We start from the raw sequence: 12993 nt of genomic DNA, 5'->3' as shown, positions 1-12993 counted from the left end.
TTCTGGACCACAAGAAAAATAAAAACAAACTATATATATATATATATATATATATATATATATATATATATATATATATATATATATATATATATATATATATATATATATATATATATATATATATATATATATATATAAAGTTCAGACAGGCACATTTTGAGTTATGCTTCCTGACACTGAGCCTGAAAAGGCATCAGTTGTAGTCTTTATGTTTTTGAACTGTTCGCTTTGGTAACGGGTGTCAATTATGTCATTGTCTCTTGTTTTTTTCCCAGAGTCTTTTTTCGTGTCCTATTTGACTTAAGTACCTACGGGAGAGATAAGAGCTCTACGTTGAAGGCAGCATCACAGCCAGGTAACCATGGATGGCACGATTCTCCCCTGCCTGTTTTCTTCTCGGTCTCGTTTTAATCTCATAACACGATTCTGCGTCTTCAAAGCTCTGTTCGTTCTCCGCTGATTCTCCATGGGGTGAAAGTGCATAGGAGTGGGGTTCCCACCAAAGGGTCCTCTCACAGTAGTAAGGCCTTTTTTTCAACACAATGTGAACTGCATTAGCTTCAGAGTGTCGGCACAGTGACGAATTTCAGCATGGGGAGATCCGCTAGGGTCTTCCTCTGGGTGTCAATGTGTGTGTTTGTGTAGGTGAAGGAGAGGGAGGGGTCACCCCCTCCGTTTAAGCCCAATGAGCTTCATTTCTTGACCTTCTCCTCTTGCTACTGCCTTTCCTCCTCCTCTGTCTCCTCTTGGATGACCTGAATGTCATCGGAGGAAGAGGTGGATGGAGGAAGGCTGGGGCTCTCGGATTGCTGCTGCTGCTGTGTCTCCAGCTCTTTGGCCTTCTCCTCTTCTTCGATGGTCTTTTTCCACACCTTGTGGTTCTCTGTTAAGTGCTGCATGATGTTGCAGAACAACCGACGTCGACCCTTCCTCCTCTCTGTAAGGAAAACACGATTAGTGTGTGCAACATCTAAGCTGAAGTTTTTTGGGGGGAAAGCATTCTCTCATTATTACAGATTCTACAAGAGCTATGTAAACTTATGAGCAGTGTTGGTGAAAAAGTTACTTTTAAAAGTAATGCCTTACAATATTGCGTTAGTTGCTAAAAGTAACTAATTGCTTTACTTAGTTACTTTTTATGGAAATTATTGCATTATGTTACGTTTGCATTACTTGTTCTCATCTGGGCTGGAAAGAAAAAGAAAAAAACAAAAAAGTTCTATTTTTTGTGAAAAGGCCCTTTCACACCAAAAGTGAAATGAACTAGATGTACCGCATGGCGGTACAAAATATGACCGCCGCTCAGGCCTGCACTGGCTTTCCACAAAAATAAATGACGTGGAGCAATTTGGCTGTATTGCGTGTTTATGTATATAAGTTGTATATTTTAAAAGACTGTCTGGAGTATTCCTGTGGATCATGGATAATTTAGAGTTTTGTAATTATTTGCCATTACTATTTAAGTTTTATATCAAAAGTCATTAGTTTAGACACTTAACATCCATAATGTGAAAACGTCACATCCATAACAGTGGTTTTCCTTACATAATGTATTACAAAATTGAGTTTCAAAAACACACTTATTGTGTTCAAGCAAGTCTTTTTCATGCTACATCGGCAGTTTGTTTAATAATTCACAGACAATTTCTACAAACCTCTACCAAACGGTTGAGGTGCCTGTTGATGGTAAAAGTCAGTTATCTGACTTTGGCATGGGTTTGTTGTGTTTTACTGAAATAAAAAAAAAAAAATTCCCCAAAAAAGTGGTTTTATCTTGTAGCCCTGGTCCCAGAGTTTTAAAAAAACAATGTTAACAAAATTAAACTCATTCCCACTGTACCTAGTAGAACACTTAAGTAAATTTCCCATTGAAATTAATGGGATTTTATGGATTTAGGTGAAAAAATTAATGGGATTTTATGGATTTAGGTGAAGAAAGTGTACACATAATACATTTTGGTCTGTACCATGAAGAGAAAACTGATTCAACTATATAAACTATATATTTTCTGAAAGCGTAGACTCTCAGGATGTGATCTAACATGGCATGAAACATGTCCCACCCACCTCATTAGTATACTGCCCAAGCATAACACATTGGGTATTGGTAAATCGGGTATATTGCTGATACCTAAAAAAAGTAGTAGTATGTGCATGTCTGTCTGTGTGTGTGTGTGTGTGTATGTGTGTTTGTGTATGAGTGTGTCTGTGTCTGTGTGTGTGTGTGTGTGTGTGTGTGTGTGTGTGCTGTCTGTCTGTCTGTGTGTTTGTGTGTGTGTGCGTGTGTGTTTGTGTGTGTGTGCGTGCGTGTGTGTGTGTGTTTGTGTATGTGTGTGTATGTGTGTGTGTGTGTGTGTGTGTGTCTGTGTGTGTGTGTGTGTGTGTGTGTGTGTGTGTGTGTGTGTGTGTGTGTGTGTCTGTGCATGTGGATTTGTATGTGTGTGTATGGGTGTGTGTCTGTGCGTGTGGATGTCAGTGTGTGTGCATGCTTGTGTTTGTTTGTATTCCTGCATGTGTGTGTGTGACAGTATCATCCTAAACCAGCAACCCTTCGCTCAACAGCACCATCTACAGGCCGATGAGTGTACAGTCACTAAATGTGCACATAAATGAATTTATTTTATACCCCCCCATGGATGAAATTCTACGAAACTTAGCAGAGGATACCCCCAGAGGATGTCAAGTTAATCATACACATGAAATATGGTGCAGTTCTGAACATCTTAACTGAAGATAGGGGCGATTAAAGCAGAATAATATTGCATTTTCATTTTTTATGGGAGGGGCGCAAATCACAAATGAGTGATTATGGGCTAGGTTGATGTGGGCCCTTAAGAGCAACATACCATAAAAATTTCTTCATCCTTGGTGCCACGGTTCAGGTAGTTATTTAGGAAAAACTGCATTTTTTGGGTTTGGGGGGGCCCAGCGCGCGGGGGGGGGGGGGGGGGGGGAGTGGCCCCCGGGGACCAAACAAATTTTTTCCGTAAAAGTCTAGTGGGGCTACATGGCCACCAAATTTCATGTTCCCCGGTGTTTCGGTGTCCCTGGTATCGTTGACGAAAAATTCAGTAGATGAAAAAACAAAAAAACAAACAAAAAAAAAACTTTGACAATCCCTATATGACCGCTTTCGCTAGCTATGCTAGCAGCGGTCATAATAAGCCTCAGGCTGAAGCAAACGCATGTTCTCTCCTGTCCAGTAGAGGACGTGGCTCAAAAAAACCTTTCAGCTGTGCTGCCATTCTGGATTGCAGAAGAATATGATGCAGAATAAAGTTCAATGCTCTTACTTCAGCAAAATAAATAAATTAAATGCAAATGTGATGTTTAAAGTAAAGTAAAGTCATTTTTGCTTATTGGGGTTGAATTGGATCATCAAATGTCAGCAGCAAAGACTAATAAATTAAGATTAAATACAGTATGTTAAGTATTTTGTATTATGTAGTATGTAAAATATTTCATCACTGCAGGTTTGCTTAATATTCTGAGTTTGTATTTCACAATTCTTATTCATTTTAAGGAATACTCAATCTGTTTTTGTGCAAGTGAGATGAGTAAATGCATGCTCACGTTTAGTCTAGAACTACAATAACCGTCATGTTTACACAGCACACACAACACCTCTGCACTTACTCCTGAATCCCTAAATTTAAGGAATTGCTGCATGCAAAACATAAGTGCTCCCGAATTTTGAATTTTACCATAGGGCCTTTCGAATAAAATGCATTAAGGTTTGGCTCAACCCACTTTCCAGGGTTCCTTGGAGAGAGATAGAGGAGAGCTTAGCAGGCAAACCAGACGTTCTGTTCTCTAGGTTGAACAGCAAAAAATGTATGTAAGCCTTTGGTCCAAAAGGCCAACACAATAGTTAACATTAAACCGAAGGACATTGTTTATTCATAACTCTTATATTTGGCACACCCATACACCTATCTGGTATAATAATAATAATATATGTTCGGGAAGTGCACCATTTTTCTCCAGAGGCTGGACGCAGTAGGACATTTATATGCTGAAATATATTTCTGGTCCTGAATGCATGTTAACCTTTCAAGAACTGTGTGAGCGGAATGGAACAGAACCCTCTTCCCTCTTTTTGTATCTGCACCTCAGGTCGGCTATGAAGGCCTACGGGGTGCCTTGGGGAAAACTGCTCACCACACATCTGATCATTGCTTGGTTTGAAATGTCCCCTTCCAGACACTAGATCTCTTGGTTGTACGGGAAAGTCTAAGAAAAACGCTTGTCCATATTGCAAACGTGGGAAAGAGATCTTGAAATAGAGGAGGTAATCACGTATGTGGCAATATTTTCACCTTTTAAAAGACATCGTTTTGACTTCTACTTTATACATTTTGGACTGAGCCTTATCAAAAACGATTGACTTTTTTCTATACTGCTGAACCCCGACTGAAAGACAATTCTATTTTGGCCAATACTGGCTCCCACCACACACCCTGGATATTAACAAGTGGTTGACACAACTCCAGGACATTATAATGTTAGAAATATCCACGGCTCCGGTGAATTTTGCACAAAATTCCTCAACATCCTCTACATTAAAGATCTGGACTATAGCTGCTGAGAAGATTTCCAAGTATATTGCAAATAACAATGACCAGGACTCAAGAATAAATACCCTACCACCTTATCCGTTTTGTTTTTTTTGTATTCCTGTAATTTATTTTTCATAATTCCTGTGACTTTGTTTTTTTCTGTGATGTTATCTACCTAGTATGGATCCCATTGTAAAGAGACCACATGGTTAAGCAGGATGGGAGAGGGAGGTTGAGTTGGGATATTGAATTTGTCACATGTATTCATGTTCACATTCTGGCTTGTTTATTGTTAATAATAAAGCAACTCGCATATTATGTTGTAAATCTGTAAGTAATGCATTACTTTACTAGTTACTTGAAAAGTAATCTAATTACGTAACTTGTGTAACTGGTAATGCATTACCACCAACACTGCTTATGAGCACAAGTGTATAGCCATACTTGGTTCAAGATCCTCATCCAGCTCTTCATCTTCCGTTTCAATGTCTTCTGTGTCCTCTTCATCGTCAGAGCCTTCCTCATCAATCCAGTATCCTGGCAGCAGGCCTGCAGCATCATAGGAGTTACAAAGAGGCCCAACGATGTGCGTGATAAAAGACTCCTGCAGCTTTGCTAACTGTGGTGCCGAGCGGTCCATGAAAGGACTGATGGGTAATCCTAGATTGGCTTCCTCGTCACCCTATAAAGACAGAAATGCAAAAACGCACAAATGTTGAACTCATGTTGCCGCAGTTGAAGTTGTGTAATAAAGTGAATAGGACATACCTGCTCATAAAACTCATTGACGATACCCTCTGTCCATTTGAGGTGAAGGCTGCGGTCTTTGGCTGGCCCATTGATATCTGCCAGCTTAATGCACACTTGGCACACTAACAACCTGTCATTTTCATTAGTCCAGTCGACGCCTGGACTATTCACATCATTAACCTGAAAAAAGAAAAATATCAATCAGAGGATTAACCATAAGAAAGCACCATTTTCTACAGTAGACAGGTAATGACGATTTTTGAAAAAAAGTCTAAAGCTCACCAAAGCTGTATTTATTTAATCAAAAATACAGTAAAAAAGTAATATTGTTAAATATTATTACAATTTAAAATTATTATTTAAAATGTTTTGAATATATTTTATTTTACTTTATTCCTGTGATGACAGAGCTGAATTGTCAGCAGCCATTGTTCCAGTTTTCAGTGTCACATTATCCTTCTGAAATATCTTTTATGTTGATTTAGTGCTAAAGAAATTTTTTTCTTATAATCAATTTTGAAAAGTTTTTGCTTAATATTTTTGTGTAAACCGTACACTACCGTTCAAAAGCTTGGATTAAAAAAAAGAATCTTTTATTCAGCAAGGATGCATTAAATTGATCAAAAGTGACAGAAAAGACATTTAAAATGTTACAAAATGTTTAAAAAAAAATGCTGTTCTTTGGAACTTTCTATTCAAAGTATCCAGAAAAAAAAGCATCATGGTTTCCACAAAATATTAAGAAGCAAAAACTGTTTTCCAAATTGATAATAATAACAACTGCTATTAATTAATTGAGCTCCCATAATAATTGATAATAAATGAGCACAAGTCTGTTCATGTTGACTTTTCCTGTTTTTGACCAGATGCAAGATCCAAGATGCACGGCAGCCAAAGTATTATTCGCAAAAATAAAATTATCATTAATACCAAAAGTGGAATAACAGAAATTGTTCACTCTGTTACTCTATCCATCTGTTTTTTTAACACAAGGATGTTTTCTGTTCTAATACATATTTGCCGTTTTACATTAAGATACTTACCGTAGTTTGCAAGTGAAACAAGTATGCTTGTTTCATTCGACTAGCTGAGGCCTTTCCAATGACAGATTTACCAAAATGTAAATTGTATTTATTGGTATTGGGCCACAACAAGCTGTTGTGCTCGTTACTGATTATTGATATTGGTAATTGATACCATATCAGTGCACTCCTACTACCTACCTTAGAATTAAACTCTGCTAGGAAGTCAAAGTGCTTCTTCAGGTCTGTAGCGAGGATGGCCTCGATCACTAGGAACCGAAAGCGCTTAAACTCAACATGGTCCAAGCTGCACAGGAAGTTGAACTCAGGCTGGGAAAGAAACAGGCTCCAGGCAGAGGCTGCATGGTGGTTCTCCAAAACCGAACGGTCATTATACAACACCGCCTGTGTGAGAGAGTGTGTGTGTGTGTTTGTGTGTGGTGAGATGGAAACAGGGAAAGAAAGAGGGAAGAAGAGAGTAACAGTATGCATGAGTCGAGAAGTTCCATGCTCATAAAATCATATGCTTCTGATAAAGATGGGGTGGCTTCACTTCTTGACACAAAAGTGTGAAAACTCAATAAACAAAACTGTTCATAAGCTGTTCAGAACGAATTTAACTATACAAAATCCATAGTTCTTCTAAACTGCAAAAAAAAAAAAAAACAAAAAAAAAACACATAGTTCTTTTACTAACCTGAGGAGCATTAGTGGCTACGAGAAAGGCATTTGTGCGACCAGGGTGATCATAGTCATGCATAGCAGCTGCTACATATAGTGCCATGAGTTCCAGCGCAGGGACATTCCAGGCCAGACAGCCGTAACTGTCATCCGAAAACGAGGAGCTTTTGGACGTGGCATATGCCACCCTACCTGGGGAAATTCCACTGTCCGAATCTAATAAAAACAAAAAATGACCATGTAAAACCAGTGATGAAACACTATTACACATCCATTCCAGGTGACAGTCCATTCCTAAATCATTACAGTATCTTACACCACCTAGTTGACACACGCAGCTTGCTTCGTTTTAAAACTGTGAATTAGCCGATAAGTCACATTTTGAATGGTGAAAATTATCACGTGATTAGCCAATAATAATACTGAAAACTCAATTTATTTAATGCTGTAAGTGAATTTAGACATCACAACATTATAATAAGCAGATTTCAAAATGAAATCAAAATTTCCTTTGCTGTATAAGATCACATTTAACAGTTTAAATTATTAGTGTTTTTAAAGATTATCTTTAAGTGAGTTTTAGATGACAGAAAAAGTAATCTATGGAAAAACCAGGGGAAATGGGCATGTGCAATATTGGCCAAACATATCCAATATAGACCGATACTGAAAAAAAAAAAAACCTGTATAACTAAATGACTATATTAATACAATACCATATATAAACTATATGAAATATGTTCAGCAAATGAAAAAACTTGCCAAAAAAGAAACAGGTCAGTTTATTATTTGTTTATATTCAAGCATGTGTGATGTGTTGCTAATTCCAAATTGGAGTGCAAAGGCCTTAAACATCACTAATGAAATAAGAGAATCAAACACGCCAAAAGGCTGCAATTAAGCTGAATGTTTTAACCGGAAACCAAATACACTGAAATCATACTCCACCATCTCTTTCCCAAAGATTTTGGAATATTTTGTAACTCTGTACTTGAGCCAGCTAGTGAAGTCACTGGTCTCAGTGTGATTCAACACCTCTGCTTGCCAGAGATGGCTCCTGCGTGGAACAGCAGCAGAGTGAGTCAGAGTGAACTCCATTTGAGAAATTACAAGGGCCATCAGCAGACTTAAAATAAGCCCCGGACATGCTGAGCCAGCAGCCACCTCAGATCTCAATCGCAACAGACGATTTCTAATCGGACAGCATTTGCGCCGCTGGCTGGAATAACGAAGACTGAGCAACGGCCTCTAATTTATTTCTAATGGATCAGGAGCTATGCTAAATATAATTAGAGGCCTAACTGAGGAAACAGATGCTCTAACCTGAATCTGTCCATCATGTACCCTATATTAAAGTTTCATCCAATACCTTATCCAAGGGCACAATGATGGTAGACCATGAATCGGTCATTGTGGGATTTGAACATACAACCTTTCAGATACCAGTCCACTATACCACCCCGCCTCAGTAACGCTCACATACCTCAAAGTTTCTTGATGGCAAAACTGTAATGGAGTATGAGAGCACAGTTGTACCTGTATCACTTCCTGTGACATGCTCATTATGGATCTGCTGAAATCCTGGGATTGGCTGGGTGGTAAGATACCACACTGCATGAAGGACGTCAGTGGCATGGACCCGGTTGTGATCTGAGTGGAGAGCAGATAAAATAACACATTAACGCTTCGCTGGAATCATTTCCAACGTTCTCAGTTTCACATGACACAAATCTGCACTGTGGTCCAATTTGAGAAATACTGGAACAATTCTAACCCAGTTTTCAAGTTTAACTTTAACAAGATTTTTTTTTTCTCACAGGGGATATCACGATAGCCGTTCTCCAGAGCGCAAAAGTACGTCATGAATTCCCGCACAGGGATTTTGAAGATTTCGAACAGACCCGTGTCCTGGAACAAAGTGTACGCCACCTGAGAGAATGTAACAAACAGAACTTCATTAAGACAAGACAAGCAGTGAGCCATTGAGTCCCTGCAGATTCATGTTTATTGGCACGCAGTGCTGAGAGAGACCACTAGCATTACATCCAGCTAAATCTATGAAATGCCATTCACATCAGATCAGACAATAAAAGTGTGTAATTGGTTGGATTTAACGAAACGGGAATGGTTTTAATTATCTAAAAGAGAACCATGTTTTCCACCAAAGTGATGAAAAAACTCTCAATTTGACTAATGCTGATTTCCAGAACACAGGCATTTCATTAGCTTCATCATGTCAATAGGATTTTTTTAATGCTGGGCTTAATATTTGGAATTACAAAGCACTAACATAGCTGAGAATCCTGCCAGTCTTCCCTCCCGTAATGTCCATCAGCTCAAAGATCTGGAAGTTCCAGGTGTTGATCTTTTCCATGAGTGCTTCATGCTCCACCAACATAGAGTCCAACCTGAACTCCTCATTTCCCTGCCAGAGATCAATCACAGTCAGCAGACAGAAGGTAGAAGGTTTTGCAGTAATCTCAGCTTAGTCTTACAGAAAAAGTCATGCCTGGCCACTTTCCCAGTGATAACAACGAAAATATTTTACTAAGTCAGCTAAATTGATGTTGTCCTCACACGCTCTTACTGTAGACCCCTTTGAGCAGAACAATAAACCGAGAGTTTGAGGAGAGATCCACTCAAGAGCCACAGCTATAAATCCATCAACCACATAACAACGTTAAAGTATGGGAATGCAAATAAGCACTCTTCTTCTAAACTCAGCTCGGCTTGTTCAACAGCTGGCCACTTTAACAACTGCCAGATTGGCCAATAAAAGGAGCGGGAGAGCGGTGGAATCGAGACGAGGGCATTTGAGGTTACGTGAAAGAAAAGCTCTTCTCTTGTGGGGCTTTCTAAGGCGAAACAGCACTTAATAAATTAAAATTACTTGTCCACAAGCAACACTGGATCTTGATTTCAGTTCCTGAGGCAATGTTTTAGACATTAATATAATGAAACCATGTGGGGATAAAGTGCAGTTCACCGTGTGTGCGCTTTACCTCAGAGTCCAATGAGGTCTGCTCTGTACTGGAGGTCTGTTCCTCTTCCTCGGTCTGGCTATTTAGCTTTTCCTCCACTGTGTCTGGAGTCCTTTCCTCCTGAGACTCAGCCTCCACGCTCTCCTCTCGGATCAGGTTTTCCCCACCATACTCTGCTACTTCAGCTAAACAAGCAAGCAAAAGCATAATTTTGAGCGTTAAACCAAAGGATGGACTCAGGAATGACTATATTCCTATATATTCCTGAAATAGCTTAATAACTTTACCTGAGCGTGTTCTTTGCATCTCATTGGCTGTTGGATGATGGCCCTCACCCATTTCCACATTGGCCACACCTTTCAGCATCTGTCGGCCACAACTAAAAAAATACAATTAATTATTTATCTTATGAGGTGCAGCTTCATTGGACTACTCGTCAGAGAGAATAGGGAAAGGGTTCTAGAAGTTACAGTACCTGGTGCACAAGGAGGCCGAGACATGACCCCGATACGGTTGCTGGAAATCGGGTGAGCTCAGCGTGTAGCCCAGCGGTTTGTGCAGGTTGACACTAGGCTTGGTGAGGAAATCAGCAGTGTCTGGGAACTCCACCGGAGAGCGTGTGACCAGAGACGAGCCGGAAGCAGCAGAGAGACTGTGACTCGGGGAACTGACAGGGCTCAGGCTGGGAGAAGCACCTAAATATATATATGAGAAAAAAAAATCTACTAAGTTATCAAAAAAAAAAAAAGAAGTAATATATACAGAAATAATCAGATGCACTGCTATGATAAACATATGTGTCCATTTCAGAATTTTTGTGGGCTTTAAGTCAAGGTGGTGTAATTGTACAGAGACTGCTAAAGGTCTGTAAAGGTCTCATTAACATACTGAAACATACTGAAATTCTTGAAAAAGAAATGTTGGCAATAATCTATTATCATTGCTTGTCTGTCCAATTAAATAAATGATGTGTAATCAACATACTGTACAGGTAGCCATTTTGTCGACCTGCAACAAAACAAGTAGAAAGGACCCTCATGCATGTGTGTTTGGGTCATTATGTGTCATTATACATTTATAAACCTTAAAAAATAGGATTGTTACATACTATTAAAACTCTTTAGATTGACTTACATGTAGAATACATAAATGTAGACTATACATTATAATATAGACACTAAAAAAATAATAATTAGATTTCGAAGACCTTGGCTCAGGTGTTGCATAGTCCTTTTTTTTTTAAATATCTACTAAGACATCCTTGTTTTTCATTTGCCAACAAGAGGATATAGCTGTTGCAATAAAGCCATCTAAATCACCCTGACTAATCTCATATATTTTTTTTGCACAAAAAATTATATGAAGGGAAGGTTATTTCACTCTTGGTTGGTGCTGACCTGGTCTTCTGGGTACAGTGTGGCCGTAGGAGAGGGTGACGGAGGATGATCTCTGTTTAGGTATAGTCAGCAAGTTGCTGTTGGGCCCATTAGAAACACAACTCTGGCTGTAAGGGGAGGGGAAAAGCATAGAAGTCAAGTCACCTATGTTTAGGCCCAGTGCTAAGTATGGGAGAAAATCTGTCCAATTCATTTTAAAATTGCAAAATATGTTAACTAAAACAAAGCTGAGATTACTACACTTTGATTGAGAGCTGAAAGCACAATTAAGTGATTTAATAAATTGAAATATTTAATAATTATGCAAGGGACAAGTGATGTCAATTTACTTTAGATGAAGTTTCTTTTAGAGATTCTAAAACCAGCTGCTGACAAATTTCTTTTTAACACTGCCACCTTGAGGACAAGCAGTAAAATTACAGAAAGCACATTGTCCAAATAAAATATTAACACTATGGCCTTACAAAAACATTTCATGATATTATAATCACATTTGGTGACGACTACTTGTGTTCCTGTCCTTGTCCGCCCTAGAGGAGTACAGAGAGTACACTAAGGTCTGTAAAGAGTGTAGTCGTGAGGCCTGACCTGCTGAGCTCAGAGAGAGATCTCTTTCCATTGGTTCGTTCCCAGCGTGAGGAGGCAGACTCCATTGGGGGCAGAGAAGAAGAGGCTGAACTGCGCCTCAGCTGAGGGGTAGGGAGACTGTTCCTGCTGCTCAGACCCTGAAAGTACACAGTCGTTTAGTAAGTACTCAATAAGCAGACGTGACTTACAGTACACCTGTTACAGAGAAAATCCCTTTGGAGCTACCTAGGAAACAACTGTGCTCAAGGGCACAACAGTGATGGCTCATGGATTACTACTTGAAGGGATCGAACCAAAAACCATCCTAATGTCCCATGGTATTGCGCACTTAGCCCTGAGTTGAGGCAATATTTCAAAACACTCTCCTAAATTATTACTGTGAAACATTAGTACAATTCAAAATAACAGTTTTCTTTTTTAATTTATTTTGAAATGTAACTCATTCCTGTGATGGAAAAGCTTATTTTTCAGACATTACACCAGTCTTCAGTGTCACATTATCCTTCAGAAAAATGTTTGTAGAACCAGTGAATTTTTTTTTTATCTTCAGGATTCTCTGATGAAAAGACCACTAAAAGAGCAGCATTTATTTGAAATTGAAATCATTTGAAATAGAATTTTTTTTTTTTCGGTGACCTTTCTGAATAAAAAGTATTCATTTTTTTTTTTTTTTAATTCATACTGACCCAAAACTGAATGGTAGTGTATATTTGTACCATATGAGTTTTCAGCTGACATAACATTTTTTAATTTAATGGCATCAGTCCATACTGGATATATAATGGCCGATATTCTAAATTTAATTGTGCATTCTAATTTCCCATATTTTCTCAGACTAAAAGGACTATTTTAAATGCATTACACTAATAAGTGCAAATCTCAGAATGAACATCCATTTATCATAGTACATTTTAAAATGCGATGCCTAAAAGCATTTAAAACAACTGATTCTACTTTTTAGTATTTTCAAATGTATAATCTTTTTGTCAGTTATCGGCCATAACATGTATAT

General features: G+C 38.6%; 1 protein-coding gene across 2 annotated transcripts in view; it reads right to left on the bottom strand.

Annotated features, from left to right (window-relative positions):
- Nucleotides 1-273: 273 nt before the first annotated feature.
- pde3b (phosphodiesterase 3B) overlaps nucleotides 274-12993 on the bottom strand; it is a 59056-nt gene continuing 46336 nt past the window's right edge. The window contains exons 4-17 of one of the 2 annotated variants that reach the window (XM_081355932.1): nucleotides 11982-12118; nucleotides 11394-11500; nucleotides 10981-11004; nucleotides 10472-10691; nucleotides 10284-10375; nucleotides 10018-10181; nucleotides 9306-9440; nucleotides 8833-8944; nucleotides 8552-8665; nucleotides 7032-7231; nucleotides 6536-6739; nucleotides 5331-5492; nucleotides 5007-5244; nucleotides 274-940 (exon numbers count right to left, since the gene is read on the bottom strand). In XM_081355932.1, the coding sequence (XP_081212058.1) occupies nucleotides 720-940; nucleotides 5007-5244; nucleotides 5331-5492; nucleotides 6536-6739; nucleotides 7032-7231; nucleotides 8552-8665; nucleotides 8833-8944; nucleotides 9306-9440; nucleotides 10018-10181; nucleotides 10284-10375; nucleotides 10472-10691; nucleotides 10981-11004; nucleotides 11394-11500; nucleotides 11982-12118 (2130 nt within the window). In that variant the 3' untranslated portion in view covers nucleotides 274-719. The remainder of the gene's footprint in view (nucleotides 941-5006; nucleotides 5245-5330; nucleotides 5493-6535; nucleotides 6740-7031; nucleotides 7232-8551; nucleotides 8666-8832; nucleotides 8945-9305; nucleotides 9441-10017; nucleotides 10182-10283; nucleotides 10376-10471; nucleotides 10692-10980; nucleotides 11005-11393; nucleotides 11501-11981; nucleotides 12119-12993) is intronic. The other variant, XM_081355933.1, reaches the window with a different exon arrangement.

The sequence above is a fragment of the Scardinius erythrophthalmus genome (assembly GCF_964197995.2).
Source record: "Scardinius erythrophthalmus genome assembly, chromosome: 2".
Lineage (NCBI taxonomy): Eukaryota > Metazoa > Chordata > Actinopteri > Cypriniformes > Leuciscidae > Scardinius > Scardinius erythrophthalmus.
This window is presented reverse-complemented; position numbering and strand designations above follow the sequence as displayed.